The sequence below is a fragment of the Malania oleifera genome, chromosome 1 (assembly GCF_029873635.1).
Source record: "Malania oleifera isolate guangnan ecotype guangnan chromosome 1, ASM2987363v1, whole genome shotgun sequence".
In the NCBI taxonomy this organism is placed as follows: Eukaryota; Viridiplantae; Streptophyta; class Magnoliopsida; order Santalales; family Ximeniaceae; genus Malania; species Malania oleifera.
In genome coordinates this window covers 155,250,181-155,271,527 of record NC_080417.1, presented here as the reverse complement: position 1 = coordinate 155,271,527, position 21,347 = coordinate 155,250,181, and the positions used below count along the sequence as shown (strand labels likewise).

The window sequence follows — 21,347 nt, the reverse complement described above, 5'->3', positions numbered from 1 at the left end:
CCAAATGTCCAACCGACTGATGGAAATCATGACGACATTCGGATTAACCCAAATGGTGAACCAAGGGGAAAGACCGCAGCTCCATGGATTTGGTGCTGCACCACGGTGTCGAAAGGGTGGCAAGAGTTTCCACATAAAAAAAAACATTGGAGTAGTTGTTGTTCATACCTGAGAGAGAGAGAGAAATGAGAGTGACAAAGAAGATGATGATGATAATGGTGATGATGATGATGGGATTGGCTGGTGGGGGGTCTTATACAGGGGAAGGTCCTGTATAATTTCTCGCATTGTAGAACGTAGCCCACTCACTCGTTGCCTAGCTAACCACCAAGCAACTTCATTGTCCCTTGGGCTGTTACAACTTTAAACCTTCTATATTACTCTTCACTCTAAATTTAAACTTAAAATTTTTTACGACTTTTAAATTTTAACTATTAGAATATCATTTAAAATTTAAACTATATATATATATAGTCTACTTATATGATTCAATCTTAATGAAAAAATAATAATTTTAATGTACAAATATATGTATGGTACAATATAGAGTGACTTTCTTATATAATTCGAACTTAATGAGCAAGAAAAATCAAAAATTTGAATCAAACAATGAAATTAAACCAAACTAGTCTATTATTTTTTTCCGTTTAGTGGTCCATTCAATGATCACAAGCAACAGTATCGAATCGAGTCGATTACTATAAATATATAAAAAAAAAACACATATCACATGTAATACCATATAAAATTTTAATAATTTAAATTTAAAAAAGTTTAATTGATCTAAGATTCATGCTTAAATTTTTACTTTGAATATTTTAAATTTATAGGTTGATTATCACGAAAAAAAAAATATTCTTTTTATTTTTAGTGATTTTAAAATTTTAAATTTCACTTAATGGCTTGGTTGGATAAACCATTGAATATTGGTCTAAAAACTGATTAACCAAATTTTAGTTAACGGTTTTAGACAGTTCTGTTTCAGTTTGTATTTTCTAGTAAATTGAAACTTCAATTCGGAGGTAATAGTTTGGTTAACTAAACCATGCTCACCCCTATTAGAAAACATATGTAATGAACTTCATCTAACAGTTGAGGATAAAGAGAGTCAATTATGCAGTAGGCTAGATGGCTTAATTATATTAGACTAGCTATCCTCATATGGAATACATATAAATGACTCATTCTTGTAAAATATGGAACTTGTCAACTATAAGATACTATAATACCACTTGAATCCATACGAATGAGAGGTATGAGCCTCAATTATGCAGATGCCATAATATTTTAGTGGGTGCAACCCTTACGTATATGGGTTCAACTCTCACGTATATCGTTCCGTGTCAGTATTTTCCCCTTAGTTGTTGTTCTTCTTTCGTTTTGAATTAATGTAATATTTTATAATTGGCGGCTCATAATCTTTAAAAAAATGTTAAGGGAAATGAAGGAAAAAAATGAAGGAATGTAATTTTATTGATTACCAAGAAAAGTCAAAAAGAAAATGAAAATTATATCAAATCACTAATTAAAAATATAATTTTACACATCATTAACTTAATTTTTTATCATATTAAAAACTTAATTTTTTATAATATTTACCATAGAGGGAAAATATAATAGAAAATGATTTTTCTTTTCTTATTTTCCTTTTCTTTGCTTTACTCAACCAAAATCCTTGATCCAAGCAAACCCTAACCCTATATTTGGATTTGTGTGGATTTTGAAAAGATGCATTGTAAAATTGTATTTAATTTTGTCCAAATTCACCTAAATTTAAATCCAATATCCGAAATTTATGCTCACAAATGTAGCCTAAAAGTATTTCTCTGGCAAATAACTTCAGTTATTTTGTTACCTAATTATATTGGATAAATTTAAAACTTTGTTTTTAGGTGAAAAAAAGATAAAGTGCAGGTGAAATTGTCAATTACTCAATAGAAGTTGAAATATAGTAAAATATTTCAACACTTTCGTCAAATATAGTAAATAGCATAGCTAATTTTTCAACGTATGCATGAGATTTTTTCTTTTCTTTTTGGAAACGATTACATCTAAGATCTTTACACATTTAAACTAATCCATCACAAGAATAAGTCTGCCCCTCTGCCCGATTACATTTAAATACCAAGATATAATCTGAACCGAAAGTACATTTTAACCAAGTGAACCGTCATTAAAAAATAAGTATCTATGATACTATCATATAAGACAGCTCATATTTTAACTAAGTCTAGTTTAATTAAATTCTTAAATTTTAACTTTCAAGTAAATTTCAACTTGTTTTTACTTGTAGACACCCTTTTTTTGCCCTAACCAAATAGAATAAGGGATCCTTTCTCATTGTATTATTATTATTATTATTACCTTATTTTTATTATTATTATTTTATTATCACTATTATTTTATTATCATTATTATTATTATTATTATTATTTTCACTATTATTATTATTATTATTAATTATTTTCCTATATTGATATAAGTAATTTATTATTATTATTATTATTATTATTATTATTATTATTATTATTATTGGTATTATTAGTATTAGTGTTATTATTATCATAGTATTTTATTATTACCATTACCATTCTCATTACTATTATTAATATGTTATTATTATTATTTCTCTTATTATCGTTATTTTAAATATTATTTTATTATTATTACTTTACTATTATTTTTTCTTATTATCCTTACTATTATTATTATTATTATTATTATTATTTTAAATATCACTTTATTATTATTATTATTATCGTACTATTATTATATTATTATTTTCAAATCTTGCATTATTACATTACTATTATTATTATTTTTATTAAGATATTATTATTATTAGTTACCATATTTATTATTACCATAAAAGTACAAAAAAGAAAAAGAAAAAAAGGATTTTAGGGTTTGGTTTAGCTTATAAAAGAAGAGAACAAGCGCACAGCAAAGGGGGGGCGCACGACCAGACAAGCAAAGCCAAAGCAAAAGAAAAAAAAAAGCTTGATTTCTCCTTCTTCATCCACCCAGCCGCTGCTGCGCACCGGTCCTTCCCCTGCCTCTAGTCTCTCCCTCTAATTTTTCTCTCCATCTTTCCCTGCCTCCATCTTCAACCTCACAGTCACAACAGACTACTTGGAGAAACCCGAGCCACCACGCCTGCAGCAGAGCAGCTCTCTCTGGCCACTCCAGTAGTGCCAACATGAGCAACCAAACTAGCACCGCACCAGCAACGGGACTTCACAACGCCATCACCATCTGCCACATGCTGCACAACTGGGAGCTCCCACCACAAACTAGCCTGCAGCGCCGTCCACGATTCCTCAGTCGGCTCCTGCTCTTGGCGAGATCCATTCTCTCTCTCTCTCTCTCTACCTTTCATGCAGGGCAGCAATCATACGGCTTCACGGCACAGCCGCACCGTTGACTCGCGAAACCATTGCCGCCACGCCAGCCTCCGGGCACGCACAGCATCTTAACAGCCCCATCATCGTCCTTGCCGTCGTCGTCGCCCCCTCACTCTCGTCGTCATCGTCGCTGCCACACCAGCTCCTGCTCCCAGCGAGATCCCCCTACACACACACTCACAACACAACACACACCCAAGGGCGGCTCTGCCTTTAAGCAATTGAGGCACTCGCCTAGGGCCCCCAAATTTTTGGGCCCCTCAATTTTTTATTAATATAATAATATAGTTTTTGGGCCCCAAAATTTTTTTTAATTAAATAATATTAATATTATTTATTATGCTCTATTCCCATAATTGACTTCCCAACTAACAAATAAATTAAAATATATTTTAAAATATAAAATAAATACAATTTAATTCTTATTTTTTCAAGTTTTATACTTCCCAACTAACACCTATATTGTATTCCAAATTATCTATTACTCCCATCCCTCCCTCTTAGTCTCTCTAAATTTTTTTTTTCATCTCTCACACTTTCTCACTCTCATCTCTTGGTCTCTCTATGATTTTTGCTCTAACTATTGTGTTCATCATTTTCGGACCTCCGATTCTCTGTAATTTTCATCAACTCTAATTTTGATTTCAATGTTTGTATATTATTTTTCTATTATTTTCATTCTGAAATTTTTTTTTTCTATTTTTTCTTAGATTTTGGAAACTTTGAGGTTAGAGCGTTGTATCCGGTAAGAATCCGATATCTCTAAAGTCTCACTCGCCGATCGATTTGCAATAATAATAATAATAATCAGGTTATATTGTTTCAATCTACTATTTCTATAGTTTTATTAAATTTATTTTTATTTCTTTACCTAATTTGTCAATTTATCGTATTAATTTTGAAATTTAATTATGTCAACGAGAAAATATGAATTCGGATATGAAAAACGAATAAAGAAAAAAAATAGAAGAATTAGTGTCATCTCAAAAGGGAGCTCTTGGTAAATTTATTTTTAGTTCTAAGTAAAATATAAATGAACAAGATGAAAATCCTTCAAGAAACGAGCAACCAATTCTAGAGATGGAATTAGAATCTAGTATAATAATAATAATAATAATAATAATATTATTATTATTATTATTATTATTATTATTATTATTATTATTATTATTATTATTGATAAAGATAACATTGATATATAGGAAATGTTCACTAATGATATTTCTTTTGAAAGACATTTTAACAATATAGAAGAAAAATAAATAAATAATGATGATAATATTTATGATCCAAAATATTGGGAAAATATAGATACCAAATTACGAAATTTACTAGTTGAAAAAGGTCCTATTAGGGATAATAATTTAATTTTTCCAAAAGATGAAAATTCAAGACATTTTTCAAATATATATTATATTCGAAAATTATCAAATGGAGAGAAACATGATAGAAAATGGCTTATATATTCTAAAAATTTAGATAAAGTATTTTTTTTTTGTTGTAAGTTATTTGACCAAAAAATAAATAACCAACAACTAGCTAATAAAAAGTGTAAAGATTGGAAAAATTTTAGTACTAAGCTTAAAAGTTACGAAATTAGTGAAGAACATATTTTCAATATGAGTAAATGGGCTGATTTAGAGTTAACATTGTTAAAAAATACAACAATTGATAAAAATATAGAAGAACAAATTAACAAAAAAGAACATTGGAAAAAAGTATTATTGAGAATTATTTCTATTGTGAAAACTCTTACTAAAAATAATTTGGCATTTCGTGGGAAAAATGAACGAATTTATCAAGAGAATAATGGAATTTTTTTAATTTTAATTGAAATGATAGCAGAATTTGATTCAATAATGAAAGAACATATTCGACGTTTTCAACATGGTGAAATTGATAATCATTATCTTGGTCATAATATGCAAAATGAATTGATAAATTTATTAACTCTTAATATTAAAAAGAAAATTATAAAACAAATCAATGAAACAAAATATTATTCAATCATACTCGATTGCACTCCGGATGTAAGTCATCAAGAACAAATGTCTTTAATAATACGATATTTGAATATTTCTATAAGTCCAATTAAAATAGAAGAACATTTTATAGAATTTCTAAAAGTAGATGATACGTCAGGAGAAGGACTCTTTAATGAATTAATAAATGTCATACGAAAATTTGAACTTGGTATTGAGAATATAAGAGGGCAAGGATATGATAATGGATCTAATATGAAAGGAAATAACAAGGTGTATAAAAGAGACTATTAGATATAAATCTTAGAGCATTTTATACTCTGTGTGGTCGTTATAGTCTTAAGCTAGTACTTTGTGATATGGCTAATTGTTGTTCTAAAGCTATAACTTTTTTTGGAGTAGTACAACGAATATATACATTATTTTCTTCTTCTACGAAACGATGGAAAATTTTAACCGAATATGTACCAAATTTAACTGTGAAATCATTATCACAAACACGTTCGGAAAGTCGAATAGAGAGTGTTAAGGCAATAAGTTTTCAAACTTCTTAAATTAGAGATGCTTTACTTCAATTAGAAAAAACTAGTGATGATCCAAAAACAAAGAGTGAATCTTATTGTATTGCAACTTATGAAATGAAAATTTTGAATTCTTACTAGGAATAATTATTCGGTATGACATACTATTTGCTGTTAATTATGTTAGGAAAAATTTACAATCAAGAGATATGTGTATTGATGTCGCCATTAATCAATTAAAAGGTCTTATTATTTTTCTAAAAAATTATAGGGAGAATGAATTTATATCTTCTATGATTTCAGCAAAAGAGATTGCACTTGAAATGAATATTGAACCTATATTTCGTAAAAAACATGTAATTAATAGGAAAAAACAATTTGATGAGAATGCTAATGATGATACAACACACTCAACTGAAGAATCTTTTAGGATTAATTTTTTCTTATACATAGTAGATCAAACTATTCTTTCATTTGAGAGTAGATTTGAACAATTTCAAACATATGAGAATATTTTTGGTTTTTTATATGATTTAAAAATATTAAAATCATTAGATGAGAATAATTTGAAACAAAAATGTTTGACACTTGAGAATATTTTAAAATGTGGAACACATTCAGATATTAATGGTTTTGATTTATTTTCAGAATTGAGAATTTTAAAAGAAAGTTTGGAAGAAACGAGTGCACCAATTGAAACATTAAACTTTATAAAAACGATAGATTGTTTCCCAAATACATTTATTGCTTATAGAATTTTATTAACGATATCTGTGACAGTAGCTTCTGCAGAAAGAAGTTTTTCAAAACTTAAACTTATAAAAAATTATTTGCGATCAACTATGTCACAAGAAAGATTAAATGGATTGACTATGTTATCAATAGAAAAAGAAATACTTGAAAATCTTGAATATAAAACTTTAATTAGTGATTTTGCATCTCAAAAAGTTAGAAAAATTAATTTTAAATAAAAATAAAAATTAAACAAAATATTAAAGGTCCTTAATTAAATCATTCGCCTAAGGCCCCATATTGTGAAGAGCCGGCCCTGCACACACCCTCACACCACTCACACACTGGAAACCCCCCCCCCCCTGCACACACACTCATAACACAACACACACCCTCACACCACTCACACACTAGAACACGCCCCTGCACACACACTCACAGCAGAACACACACCAACACACTCCAAAGCACACTTTTACACACAGCAGAACACACACCAAAACACACCTTTACACACAGCAATGCACACCAACATACACCAAAACACACACTTTTACACACACTCAAATACACATATGCACGCATTTTTTATTTTTACTTTTTATTTTTATATGATTGTTATGTTTGTGTTTTTTTTTTTGGGTCATCATCATCATTTTTATATTTAGGTGTTCTCATTGCTTATTAGTATTATGTATTTGGGTGATATTATGGTTTATTATTATTTTATCATGTATATATTTAGGTAATATGGTGATATATTATTTCATATTATTTTTATTATTATGGTTTAAGGTTGTTATGCATATATAATTTAGGTATATTAGGGTTTATTATATTGTTTCTATTATCATGTATATGTTCTAATTCATTATTTTGTATTGTACGTAATATAATGGTTTACCATGTAATATTCGTTTAGGATTATATATCGAATTTGATTTGATTTATTACTATAAGTTTAGAAGTTTCTATACTGATTGTTTACATATTAGTAATAGCTTGAATAGGTTTCCATAAGTTTATTATTTGCTTGCCTTTAATTTGATTTGTTTTATTAATTAATTGCTTATATACGTGTGTATTGTATCTTTAAATTGGGTGTCAATATTAAGGTAAATAAAATATGTATATTATTATTACCATAAATATTGTTATTATTCCTATCATTATTTATTATTATCCTTATCATTTATTACTTATTATTATTATTATCATATTTATTATTTACTATTATTATTTATTTGTTATCATTACTATTATATTTACTACGTATATTAGCATGGTATTATTATGATATTATATACTACTATTATAGTGTAGCGTTGTAATACTAATATGATATTATTAATATAGGGTTATTACTATAGTAATATGTTTTTATTATTGTCACTATTGTCATCATTTTTAATTATTACTAATGTTAAATATTCTTAGTATTTTTGTTCCTTGGGTATATTTATATTTTGTATCATGTATTATGATATTTATTTTTATTATTTTATAGTATTATTTATTTCCCTATGATTTTAATGCTAGGATATTAGCCTTCGGACTTCACGTACCTTTAGAGGGGTAATTTGAAAGACTTATTAGATTAGCTTAAGGATAATTCCGAAATAATTAGGTACCGTTCGTAAGAACGGGCGAGTAGGAGGTGCTCGTACATTCCCCTCGCGTAACCGAACTCCCGACCTCAGCTCTGGTAACGTAGACCTATTCTACCCATAACGGGGTAGTAATCATGTGTTCTAACCACACTAAAGGTTAGTGGCGACTCTGATATTCTTGTTTTTCCCGAAAATATTAAAATTGATTTTTATTTCGTCGCCCGGGGCACATGCGCTCCGAGACGTCGCGACAGCTTGGCGACTCCGCTGGAGACATTAGAGAGTCAAGCCACTAATTAATTCGAAGTTATCCCAAGTTCAAATTTAATAAGTCTTTTAATTACTCCTTATTTTGTGAATATTGTAATTTGTAAATAACCTTAATTAATTATAAATATTTTATTTCCATAATTTACAAATAACCTTAATTAATTAAAAATATTTTGTTTCCTAATTTTTTGAATATTAATTGTAGATATTTTGTTTCCAAATATCGTGAATAAAGCATATTAATTGTAGATATTTTGAATAAGCATATTAATTATAGATATTTTGTATACTAATCGTAAATATTTTATTTCCATGTTTTTTGAAGCATATTAACTAAAAAAATTTTGTTTTCTAATTTTTTGAAGAAACATATTAATTGTAGATATTGTGTTTCCATACCTTTTGAATATATTGATTGTAGATATCTTGTTTCCATATTTTTAATAGCATAAATGTGGGGATAGCGGGATTAGGTTAAAAATTGAATTCACACACTTTCACGCTCTATACTCGAGCTTTACCTGTTAAGATTAGATAGGGGTGTAATAGCGTTTGTTCCTTCGTAACTTAAGCTTGATGGGACCCGCGAACCACCCCGCTCAGTGCGAGTTTTGTCCAGACCCTTATGGGGGATGATGAAATTTCAAACTGGGGTCCTTTTTGTCAATAGGGATTAAAGCCTACCCAAAACCCAAAATTTGTGTGATGCTGCGTGCTATTTCCTAGGGCTTGTCTTTTCAAGATTGCGAGGCTATTTCCAAAGCCATATCTTGAGATTGGTCAAAAGGCTGTAGGAGGGCTAAGCATACAACAAATTAGCCTTGAACTCACCAAGCATGCATTCAAACCCTTGCATAGAGACCCCGAACACCTTGCCCCTTGGAATTGTACTTCTAACCATCACTTATATTCATACCCTACCAAGTTCCAAAAACATTAAAACCATCACAGCCACAATTAAGTTTTATACACGAAAACATTAAACTTTGGCATACAGATCTTCCCACCCGCTAACCAAGCTTCCTCTGCAGCATAAGTATGTCTGTGTTGCATAATATATATATATATATATATATATAACACTAGATCACATCCTTCATACCAGCCAAAATATCAAATTGCCCATGAAACATTCTGCTCTTCATTTTATACAAACATATGATATATAGCTTGTTATGTAGCCAAGCCTTCAAACTCTACTTACTTCCTTTTATTTTAAGGTCCAAATTTGAAAGTTTTGCTGGGGTTGCAGTTGAAGTTCTTGTCACCACCATAGCCATATTTAGTGTTGTAGCCCGGATAGTCCGCCAGCCGAAATCGCACCTTACCAATAGTTCGGAGGCCGAGATTCGAAGCCAATTCTTCTAATTTCCACTGGCTGTGGAAACCGTTTGATTTGTGGGAAATGTGAATTTCCCCCTCGCCTGAGATCAGTTTCTTAGCATTCTTCAAGAATAGGCGCACCAGTTTTTGATGTCGGCTACAGAAATTAAGAAACAAGGGTATAAAAAGGAAATTCCATTAGTTCATACTTCATATTTGAACACAAGCAAATGCGAATACAGATGAATTCATGTAATTTAAGATTGACATCAATGCAGATTGCAGAGGCCTAGTTAGCTCTCACCGAATCTGGGACTCCTGCGATTCATTCTGGGAAAAGCCTGCATGCGGGAAATTAAAAATGATTCGATCAAATATCTTCTGCTTGAGCATGGCGTGGCATTTCATCTTGGTGGCGTCCACTCCATGCATGACTTTGCATCCCCTAACCTTCAACTCACTGATGTTGTCCAGGGCTTTCCCATAGTTTCCAGTCAAAAACTCTGAAAGAGTCATTGTCTAATTGTATAATCTGTATTATTCCGGAATTGATTAAAGTTGTTTTTACAGTGATATTTATACTAGTATTTATATTAGTATATGAAATGAAAAATACAACTGAAATAATAACTAACAAATTAACAACTAAACTAACTAACAGATTAACAACAAAATTAACAATTCTAATACGCCCCCTCAAGATGGAGATGGTGAATAAAGATTTTACATCACCATCTTGCAGTAAAAAAGATGATAAAATAAAATAAAAACTCCATCAATGTGAAGCATGACAACAGCAGAGAAGGCAACGGCGACGGAGATGATCCGTAGAAGAAGATGCCAATGCATAAAGCAAGCGAGACGTGCCGGTGAAGACGAAAATTGCTGCGAAGTGAAGACAAAAAAATATGGCCCAAAACGAAGGAAAAGTCTGTAAAAATTTCCTTCAAAATCAAGAAACTCCAAGAGATTAACTGTCTCTGCGAAGGAGTGACAAAACACGGCATAGCCGGGAATGGCTGACCAGCAGATCATGTTGAATTATGGCTCATTTCTAGAAACCTATCATTGCCATTGAAGTCTTCAATGGTGAGCTAGTTTTTCAAAGGTTGGTGATAAGTGGTTGTAGTAGTGTTATTTCCTAACCTATATAAACCCATCACCTCCATTTATAATCTCATCCCCAAATTTGCCTACTTCTATCTTAGGTACATTCTCTCTTCTCTCTCTCATTTTGTAATATTTCTACAATAGAGGAATATTAGTTGATAGTGTCCGAGGACGTAGGCACAATTAGCCGAACCTCGTTAAATTCTGGTGTTCTTCCTTTCATCTTTTCAGTAGTTAACTTTTGTCGAGCATAGTTGTAGTAATATATTGTGTTAATTACATGTCTAAGGAAAATTCTGTCTAAGAAAAAGGGATTTAGCGGTCCGTTGTGACTGCCCCACTTCCCTGGGAATTTACTTGGTGTAATTTTGCACAATTATTCACTCTCTATTTACCTGTACAATAGTAAAATGTGGTAAAGTTAGGTGGAACAATCTCAAGTTTTACAACAATTGGTATCAAAGCCAAGGTTATTCTTAGAATGCTCTGTGGTTGCAGCTTAGTTTTATCTCCCACATCAGAAAAGTTTTCCTTGACTATTGGCATTTCGCATCGGTAGCTATTGAATAGCATTTATAGCAGAGATGGCAGATAGTGCAAAAACATCCACATCAAACTCGTCTATTTTGGCAAGAACTACTGTGACAAATGCCAGATTTGCAATAGAGATTTTTGACGGCACCAGTCATTTTGGTATGTGGCAAAGTGAGGTTCTAGACGCTCTCTTTCAACAAGGTCTAGACATTGCCATTGAAGAAGAGAAACCAGAAGATATTGAGAAAAAAGAATGGGGGACCATCAATCAATTAGCATGTGGTACAATTCGATCGTGTCTTTCAAGCGAGCAGAAGTATGCATTCTGTAAGGAAACTTCTGCAAACAAGTTTTGAAAGGCATTAGAGGAAAAGTTTTTGAAGAAAAGCTCTCAGAACAAACTCCATATGAAGAAGAGACTATTTCGCTTCACTTATGTCCCGGGTACCACTATGAATGATCATATCACCAATTTTAATAGGTTGGTTACTGATCTAGTTAATCTGGATGAGACTTTTAAAGATGAATACCTGGCTTTGATGTTGTTGGGATCCCTTCCTGAGGAGTTTGAGTTTCTTGAAACTACTCTACTCCATGGAAATGATAAAGTGTCTCTTGGCGAGATTTGTGCTGTGTTGTACAACTATGAATTGAGGAAGAAAGACAAGCTTGAAAGCACAAGTGGAGCCAACGAGGCTCTAGTAGTTCGAGGCTGTTCACAAAGCTAGAATAGAAGAAAGGAAGAGAGATCTAAGTCAAGGTCCAGACCAAACAAAGATGAATGTGCCTTTTGTCGGGAAAAGGGGCACTAGAAGAAAGACTATCTGAAGCTAAAGAATAAAGGCAAACTTGATAAAGGAAATGCCATCTCAAATGTGGCTGAGTACGAAGATGGAAACTCAGATCTTTCACTGGCTATTACGCCATCAACTAGTTCTTCGAGTATATGACTACTAGATTCTGGGTGTAGCCATCATATGTGTCCCAATCGGGATTGGTTCTTTGATTTTAAAGAACTAGAAAGTGGAGTCGTCTACATAGCAAATGATATCCCTTTTACCACACATGAGATTGGTTCAGTCCACTTGAGGAATCAAGATAGATCAATCAAAATATTGATGGACGTTAAATACGTACCAAGTTTGATGAAGAATCTTATTTTTGTGGGAATCCTAAAATCAAAGGGATTCAAAGTAACAGCAGAAAACGAAGTCATGGAGATCATCTCTAGTGCACTCATGGTAATCAAAGGAATTCAGAAGAACAATAACTTGCATCACTATCAAGGTCGTACAGTTATTGGGACGACAGCAACAGTTTCTTCTGATGATAAGGAAATAGAAGCAATTAGGTTATGACATATACGCTTGGGGCATGTAGGTAAAAATTCCTTGAAACTTCTTACAAATCAAGGATTATTAAAGGGAGCAAAGACCTGCAAGCTAGATTTTTGTGAACATTGCATCAAACGGAAGCAAACAAGAGTGAAATTTGGTACTGCAATCCATAATACCAAGGGCATTTTGGATTATGTTCACTTTGATGTGTGAAGACCTTCCAAAACAACTTTACTGGGAGGAAAACACTACTATGTGACCTTTGTTGACGATTTTTCTAGAAGAGTATGGGTGTATACTATAAAAACTAAGGATAAAGTGTTAGGAGTCTTCCTCAAATGGAAAAATATGGTGGAAACTCAAACAAGCAGAAGGATCAAGTGCCTCCGTACAGATAATGGTGGAGAATATAGAAGTGATCCATTTCTTAAAGTCTGCGAAGATGAAGGTGTTATACGACACTTCACAGTAAGAAGTACATCACAACAGAATGGAGTGGCAGAACGTATGAATCGAACATTGTTGGAGAAGGTTCGGTGTATGTTGTCCAACGTTGGGTTGGGTAGAAAATTTTGGATTGAGACTGTAACATATGCCTGCCACCTCATCAACCACCTACCATCTACTGCTATTTGTGGTAAAACACCATTGGAGAAATGGTTTGGAAAGGCTGCTATAGATTATGATTCCTTACATGTATTCGGTTCCACTGCCTACTATCATGTCAAGGAATCAAAGCTGGATCCGAGGGCTAAGAAACCAATCTTTATGGGAATCACCTCTGGAGTAAAGGGATATCATCTTTGGTGTCCAGAAACAAAGAAAATAATCTTTAGCAAGGATGTTGCCTTTAATGAATCTATTTTTTTTAAAAATGTGACAACAGAAAGTGTTGAGCAAAAAGATGGTGCTCCAAAACAGGTGGAGTCTGATAGAAGAATTGTTTACCCAGAAAATGAAGACTCTCCTATGGTAGAAGAAGAGTCGCCTGTAGAAGAGGTTTCAACCCAAGAACCTCCACAGCAACATGAATCTATTGCATTGAGTAAGCCAAAGAGAGAAATAAGAAAGCCTGCTCGCTTTGTTGACATGGTGGCTTACGCATCCCCAATTGCAAACGATGATACTCCTGTTACTTACAATGAAGCAATCCAAAGTTCAGAAGAAGAAAAGTGGAGGGAAGCCATAAATGAAGAAATGCAGTCCCTTTATAAGAATTGAACATGGAAGCTTGTGAGTCTTCCGAAGGGAAAGAAGGCAATTGGGTGTAAATGGCTATATACAAAGAAAGATAGATTTCCTGACAAGAATAGTGTTCGCTACAAAGCAAGGTTGGTGGCTAAAGGCTATGCACAAATGGAGGGAATTGATTACAATGAGGTATTTTCTCCAGTAGTAAAACATTCATCCTTTAGAATCTTATTGGCTTTGGTAGCAAAATTGGATATGGAACTAGTTCAATTAGATGTAAAACTGCATTTTTACATGGAGACTTGGAAGTCTACCTAATCTACATGACTCAGCCAGGAGGTTTCAAAGTTGTTGGAAAAGAAAATATGGTGTGCAAACTTGAAAAATCGTTGTATGGATTAAAGCAATCCCCAAGGCAGTGGTACAATCGATTTGACAAGTTTATGATGGGGCAAAAGTACAGAAGAAGCAAATATGATCACTGTGTGTATTTTTGCAAGCTACAAGATAGATTTTTCATATATCTTCTTCTTTATGTTGATGATATATTGATAGCCTCCAAGAGTCAAACAGAAATTGACAAACTGAAGGCTCAGTTGAATAGGGAGTTTGAGATGAAGGATTTAGGCGAAGCAAAGAAAATTCTCGGTATGGAGATAGGAAATTGGGGAAGCTTTGTTTGACTCAAAAACAATATTTGATGAAAGTACTGAAGCATTTTGGTATGAACAAGAAGTCAAAACCTGTTAGTACTCCGTTTGCTCATCATTTCAAGCTGAATGCATCTATGTCTCCAAAAACTGAAGCAGAACAAGAATACATGTCATAAGTACCGTATTCAAGTGCTGTTGGTAGCTTGATGTATGCCATGGTGTGTACAAGGCCCGATATTTCACAAGTCATTGGAGTTGTAAGCAGGTATATGCATGATCCTGGAAAGGAACATTGGCAAGCTGTGAAATGGATTCTACGATACATTTTGTATACGGTAGATGTTGGACTGATATTTGAGCAGGATAAGCAAGATGATCATAGTATTGTTGGATACTGTGATTCTGACTACGTTGGTGATTTGGATAAGCGTCGGTTAACTACTGACTATGTTTTTACTCTTGCAAAAGCACCAATGAGTTGGAAGTCTACTTTACAATCAACAGTTGCTTTGTCCACTACAGAGGCAGAGTATATGGCAGTCACAGAGGCTGTGAAGGAGGCAATTTGGCTTCAAGGATTGATGAAAGATTTGGGAATTGAACAGAAGCACATCAAGGTGCATTGTGATAGCCAAAGTGCTATCCATCTAGTAAAGAACTAAGTCTACCATTCAAAAACAAAGCACATTGACGTTCGATATCACTTTGTTCGAGAAATTCTGGAAGAAGGTGGAGTTGTAATCCAGAAGATTCAAACCACTGAGAATCCTACTGATATGATGACAAAAGTGGTGATTGTAATCAAGTTTCAACATTGGTTGAACTTGATCAACATTATTGAAAATTAAAAGATTTGCGCTACAAGCGCGTTTGAAGACATTATGGAATCCATGAGAGAAGTTAAGAGATGGAATTTCGCCAAGGTGGAGATTTGTTGAATTATGACTCATTTCTAGAAGCCTACCATTGCCATTGAAGTCTTCAATGGTGGGCTAGTTTTTCAAAGGTTGGTGATAAGTGGTTGTAATAGTATTATTTCCTAACCTATATAAACCCATCACCTCCATTTGTAATCTCATCCCCAAATTTGCCTACTTCTCTCTTAGTACATTCTCTCTTCTCTCTCTCTCATTTTGTAATATTTCTACAATAGAGGAATATTAGTTGATAGTGTCCAAGGACGTAGGCACAATTAGCCGAACCTCGTTAAATTATGGTGTTCTTCCTTTCATCAATTCAGTAGTTAACTTTTGTCGGGTATAGTTTTAGTAATATATTGTGTTAATTACATGTCTAAGGAAAATTCTGTCAAGGAAACAGGGATTTAAGCGGTCCGTTGTGACCACCCACTTCCCTGGGAATTTACCTGGTGTAATTTTGCACAATTATTCACTCTCTATTTACCTGTACAATAGTAAACTGTGGTAAAGTTAGGTGGAACAATCTCAAGTTTCACAACAAATCAGACCCAATACAAGTAAGCCAGAGACGAGACGGAGATGACGACACGAACTAGAAGATCAAATCAGAAATGAGAGTGGAGAGCTGCGAAGTCATTCTAAGGTGCAAAGCTCCTGACCAACAATCACTGCAATTAAAAAAAAATCAAAGAAAACAGATATACCGAGCCGCATTCTAACGCGGGTGCCAAAACAAGGACACCGGAGCCAAAGAAGTGGCTAGAAAACTTAAGGTCGCGAGAGGACCCACGATGAGTGGCAAAGGCGAAGATACTCGAAGGCTCTGCGAGTTGGCTCTGCGAGTTGCCTTCCTCAACAAGTTAAAGAAAGCACTTTTTGAAACTGAGAGAGAGCGAAGAATGCTTGCGAGATGGTCTTTTAGGAGGCAAACACAGGTGATTCTGAACTCCACAATACTGAAAAAATTGAGATGTCTTGTAACGAAGCGCGTAGTTGTGTGTTCTTTCTGAGTTGGATAAAATTTGCTGGAGTTCAGACAAGAAGCCCTCAATGGCGTGCTTAGCCTTCCTCAAAACGCAACAACCATAAACAATGTGAGAGAGAGTCTGAAAGAGAGCGCGGAATACGGTGAAATCACAGGCGAGTGCCGTGGGAGGATGAAAAATTCAAGAAAGAGCAACTTTCTGGATTTGCAGAAGAGTTCGACCGCAATCACGATGACAGAGTCTTCTAAAGCAAATGAACTAAGACGACACAGAGATCGAAGAAAAACTTCGTGGAGATGAAGATTGCAAGCTCTTGAAAACCAGGAGACGACCGGGAAGGGAGAGGGAGAGCGTCATGCGGAGTGCGCAAAGAGTTCTCTGATACCATGTTAAATAAATAATCTGTATTATTCTGGAATTGATTAAAGTTGTTTTTATAGTGATATTTATACTAGTATATGAAATGAAAAATACAACTGAAATAATAACTAACAAATTAACAACTAAACTAATTAACAGATTAACAACAAAATTAACAATTTTAATACTAATTAACAATAAGGATATGGTAAACTCTGAAATTTAAATTATACTTTGCAGCAAGGATGAGGAAAATTATGAAACTTGTGGTCTAAATCATCCTATACTTCCCAGTAAGAATGTGTGGAAGATTTCCGACAGAGTCAGAGTGGAAGAGGTAACAAACAGAACATGGTTTAGCCAAGACCAGATTAACAAATAATTTAAAGGTAATTAATTCTCTAATCAGAAGAAAACGTTGAAAGAGAGGAATGTGAACAATATTTTTTTACCTACGGAGTTGAGAGAAGTTGCAATCATGTTAGCAGCAGATCCAAAAGCAAGGGCCAAACAAGCAGAGAATGAGAAGTCTCCTTCCCCCACCAGAAGTATCTTGTGCTGGTTGCTGTAGTGCTTAATCCATTTTTCCTTTACCACAACTTGTTTCCACAGCTTTACCTCCTCTTCCTTCTTGGGTTCAATTCCTTTGGTCTTTTGAGGATGTGGACAAACTTGCCTCCCGCCCAAGTCATATTCTTCAACTTGGATGTTTGAATCAACAACCACGAACTGATCAAAACCACCAACACTAGCGTCACCGGAACCCGAGCTTAGTGGGGTACCCACCAAGCCTGGATGGAATGCATCATTTACACTGGTGTCAATGCACAAGTCAATCTTTGGTGGAGATATCTGCAAGTCATCTTCCGACCAGATCTTCGGACTAACCATAAACAGATCAAAACCACCTTTACTTTTTGGTTGGGGAAACAGCACTTTCTGGCACCAAGAAGCAGTTGGTCCAGAATCACTACTCGAGTCTAAGCACAGTGGAGAAGTTGCGTGAAAAGAAACACTTGCGCTCGCGTCGCTCCATGGACTGGCGATTGGCGGAGAAGTCTTTAGGCTTGTATCCAATGCATAATTTGAATCAACCACCAAAAATGGAGGCAATGCACCATTAGTATTGCCCAAATCCCTGCATGAATCGCCCCACAAGTCCAACTTCGCTGAAGGAATTAGAGGGCTATGGCGGTGGAAGGCAGAGCTTGATCCAGAGTTGCTCTGAGACTCCAAGTCTGGCTGAGAAATCAGTAATTTCAGCCCACTTGACCTTTCTTTCTCCTTTGATCCACCACACAAAGATGAAATAAAATTGGAGATAACTTGACCCATTGCACCCCTCTTGCTAATTCCTCTCTGCTTCTCTGTTTCTTGCGTGGTTGCCTTGTCACTTAACCCTCACACGCCTGCTCATTTTAATAAAATAACCTTTACATTCCAATACTCTAGGCCAAAGACAAGAAGTTTAAGATCTCTTTCCTTTTTAATTTATTATTATTACTATGACTATTACTACCACAGTTTCTCCCCTTTTAAAATCATGTAAAATTATGTACTAAATTTTCAACACTGACGGCTTGACACAGAAGGGTTGATTTCTCATTTCCTCTAAGCAAATCCAACAAGGCTAGGTTGAGAAACTCACAATGTTGAGCAATGACGATTAATCCTAAAATTGAAACATGCCTTCAACTAGCGGGATAAAGTTTTCTGAAAATGAGAAATAGAGAACAGTATGTACCCAGTTAAGGCATAGCTGTAAATGATCATAAAATGACTCATAACATTTAAAATTACATGCAATCTTAAATGCCAAGAGTAATTTAGATCGACGTACTGGATCATTTGGAAGTTCATGATTCCAAAAACGCATTAAGAATAGACAGATACATTTATATAAACGCAAAGAGCAAGAACAGATGACGGTCGCTTCCTTTGTTTCTTTTCTCTAGAATTTTGATCAAAGAAACTTTTAACCTCGGCAACACCCAAATGAGCAAACCACACAACCACCCCACCCCCCCCCCCCCCCCCCCCCCCGGGGGCACCCCACACACACACACACACAGCAGATTTTAGATTTTGAAAAAATAAATTAAAGAAGGGTAATTACCATGACATTTATATGATCAGCCCAGCTACTCGCAGCATGTCAAAAGAAGCGTCAGAACCATAGTGGTGATGAAAAACTAATCCATCGATTGAACGAAAGAGAGAACATTAATTAAACGATCGAGATGATGATGAAGTTCATCACACCCATCGATCTAGATCATAGATGTCCAAGTCGTGGTAAAGTCGTTTCATATTCTGAAAATCACAAGACTTCAGTACAGCGCGGTTGTTGGCTGGTAGCTACGCTTACCTGTACAAACATATATATATATATATATATATATATATATATATATATATATATTAATTCAATTTTTCTTTTGATAAATTTATTATCATAATTTAAACAACTTTTCTTTAGATAATGTTCATTCTTTATTTCTTTTATGACCCATCAGCCACGGATTCAAATCCAAAAAAATAGCCGCTCTGTAGATATATACGGATAAGAAATATTTTAAAATATAAGATATGATCTGAAAAGAATTACTGCTCCCAAATTTCATTACAATTTTGTGTATCATTAAACATGTAAAAGTAAATATAAAGACCAAATTCTATTCTATTTTCGCTGGACCGAACAACTCACTAAATAATTACAGCAAGAAACACTGATCAACTGCATTCCTTATTAATAATCAGTGTTAGGATTGCTGGTGTGGAGCCGTCGGCAGCCGCACCAGCCCAATCACCGATTTTGACGTTGAAGAACGGCGGCCACCTACTCTACAGATTTTGTTGAAATCTACAGCCACCACCTTTGAATTTAGCTCCCCTTTGTGTATATATATGGGCTGGGAGTGTGCGTGTATGTGTGTGGGTTGCAGAAGAGTGTATGTGCAGCAGTGTTGCTGTGAGTGCAGAGAGGTGGTGCGTATGTGAGTTGTGTATAAGTGCAGTAGTATAGCTGTGAGAGTGTTGTGCAGTGCAGAGAGTTAGAGAGTGTGAGACAAAGAGAGTAGAGTTGAGCAGTGTGGCTCCTCCTCCTTGTATTATTTTTCCCAGTTTATAGTGCAGTGATGTGTGCTCCCGTGGACGTAGGTCAGTTTGGACCGAACCACGTAAATCCGGTGTTCCAGTGTGGATGCGTTTGTTTATTTTTCTTCGTGTGTGATTATTGCTCCAGATTTTATTCCTCAACAATTGGTATCAGAGCTTGGTTGGAGTAAAATCGCCAGATTGAGAAAAATTCCGGATTTTGACCCTCTGTCCAGTACCTCGAACTTGGTTTTGAGGCTACCATCGAACTCCTCTTGATGAGACGAAGCTAACAGAGGTAACCAGAGCTCTAACGGAGCTCGGAACACACTGCACGCGCCCACAAGCGCCGCCAGCGACAAGGGGACGTTTTCAGGCCCCTACACGCGCCGGCAGACACACTGCAAGTCCTTGCACGCGCGTCCACGCGCCGGCGATCGACCGGCGACTCAGCGGAAGGAAGAAGACCATCCACGTCAGCGGACCATGCCCAGTCAGCGCACCACGTCATCGCCAAGTAAGCGGCTAGCTAGCTGCCGCGTCATCGCCACGTCAGCCGGGCCCCATGTGCACGTTAGCGCCACGTCATCAAGTGGGCCCCACAGCTAGTCGTCTGTAGGTGGGCCCCACAGTGCCACGTCAGCAGACGGTGCAGTGGACGGCGTCACTAACGCCGTCAGGGAATATTCCGTCCGTGAGAGGAATATTCCGTTAAGTTTACCAAAGTTGACTAGATTTGACCGAAACTTTGACCGAGTTTTTCAAAACCATTTCGGGTCCATTTTTCTAGCGACTTAAGCCATCTCTAGGGTTTTCGATCGTTTCGGATCCAACCGTGCTATCTGATTGAGCTAATTCCATCTTTAGATTAGTGAATCGAGATGTTGAACTAAAAGAGCTCTCACATCGAGATGTTTGACGGCACGAACTTTGGTTTCTGGAAAATGCAGATCGAGGACTTTTTATTTGGTAAGGAGTTGCACTTACCACTGATGGAGAAGCCAGAATCCATGAAGGAGAGCGAGTGGGAGTTGCTTGACCAAAAAGCCCTCGAAGCCGTGAGGATGACATTGGCAAAGTCTGTTGCCTTCAACATCAAGCACTTGACAACCACCAAGTCCCTTATGGATGCGCTATCTAACATGTACGAGCAGCCATCAGCCGTGAATAAGGTACATCTCATGAAAAGACTGTTTACAGTGAGCATGTCTGCAAGTGAGAGTTTCAGCAGGCATTTGAATAATTTCAACGAGCTGTCGGATCAACTCGCCTCGGTCGAGATTACCTTTGACAGTGAGATCCATGCCCTATTAATTCT

The 21,347-nt window shown here is 35.1% G+C and overlaps 1 protein-coding gene across 1 annotated transcript; it reads right to left on the bottom strand.

The window, feature by feature from the left end:
* Window positions 1-9,614: 9,614 nt before the first annotated feature.
* LOC131168111 (uncharacterized) lies at window positions 9,615-19,313 on the bottom strand. Its single transcript, XM_058127324.1, has 4 exons — window positions 19,050-19,313; window positions 17,386-18,342; window positions 10,147-10,345; window positions 9,615-9,999 (listed from the first exon to the last, which is right to left on the bottom strand). The coding sequence occupies exons 2-4, from the start codon at window positions 18,266-18,268 to the stop codon at window positions 9,735-9,737; spliced, it is 1,347 nt and encodes a 448-aa protein (XP_057983307.1). The 5' UTR covers window positions 18,269-18,342; window positions 19,050-19,313; the 3' UTR covers window positions 9,615-9,734.
* Between the last annotated feature and the right edge of the window lie 2,034 nt (window positions 19,314-21,347).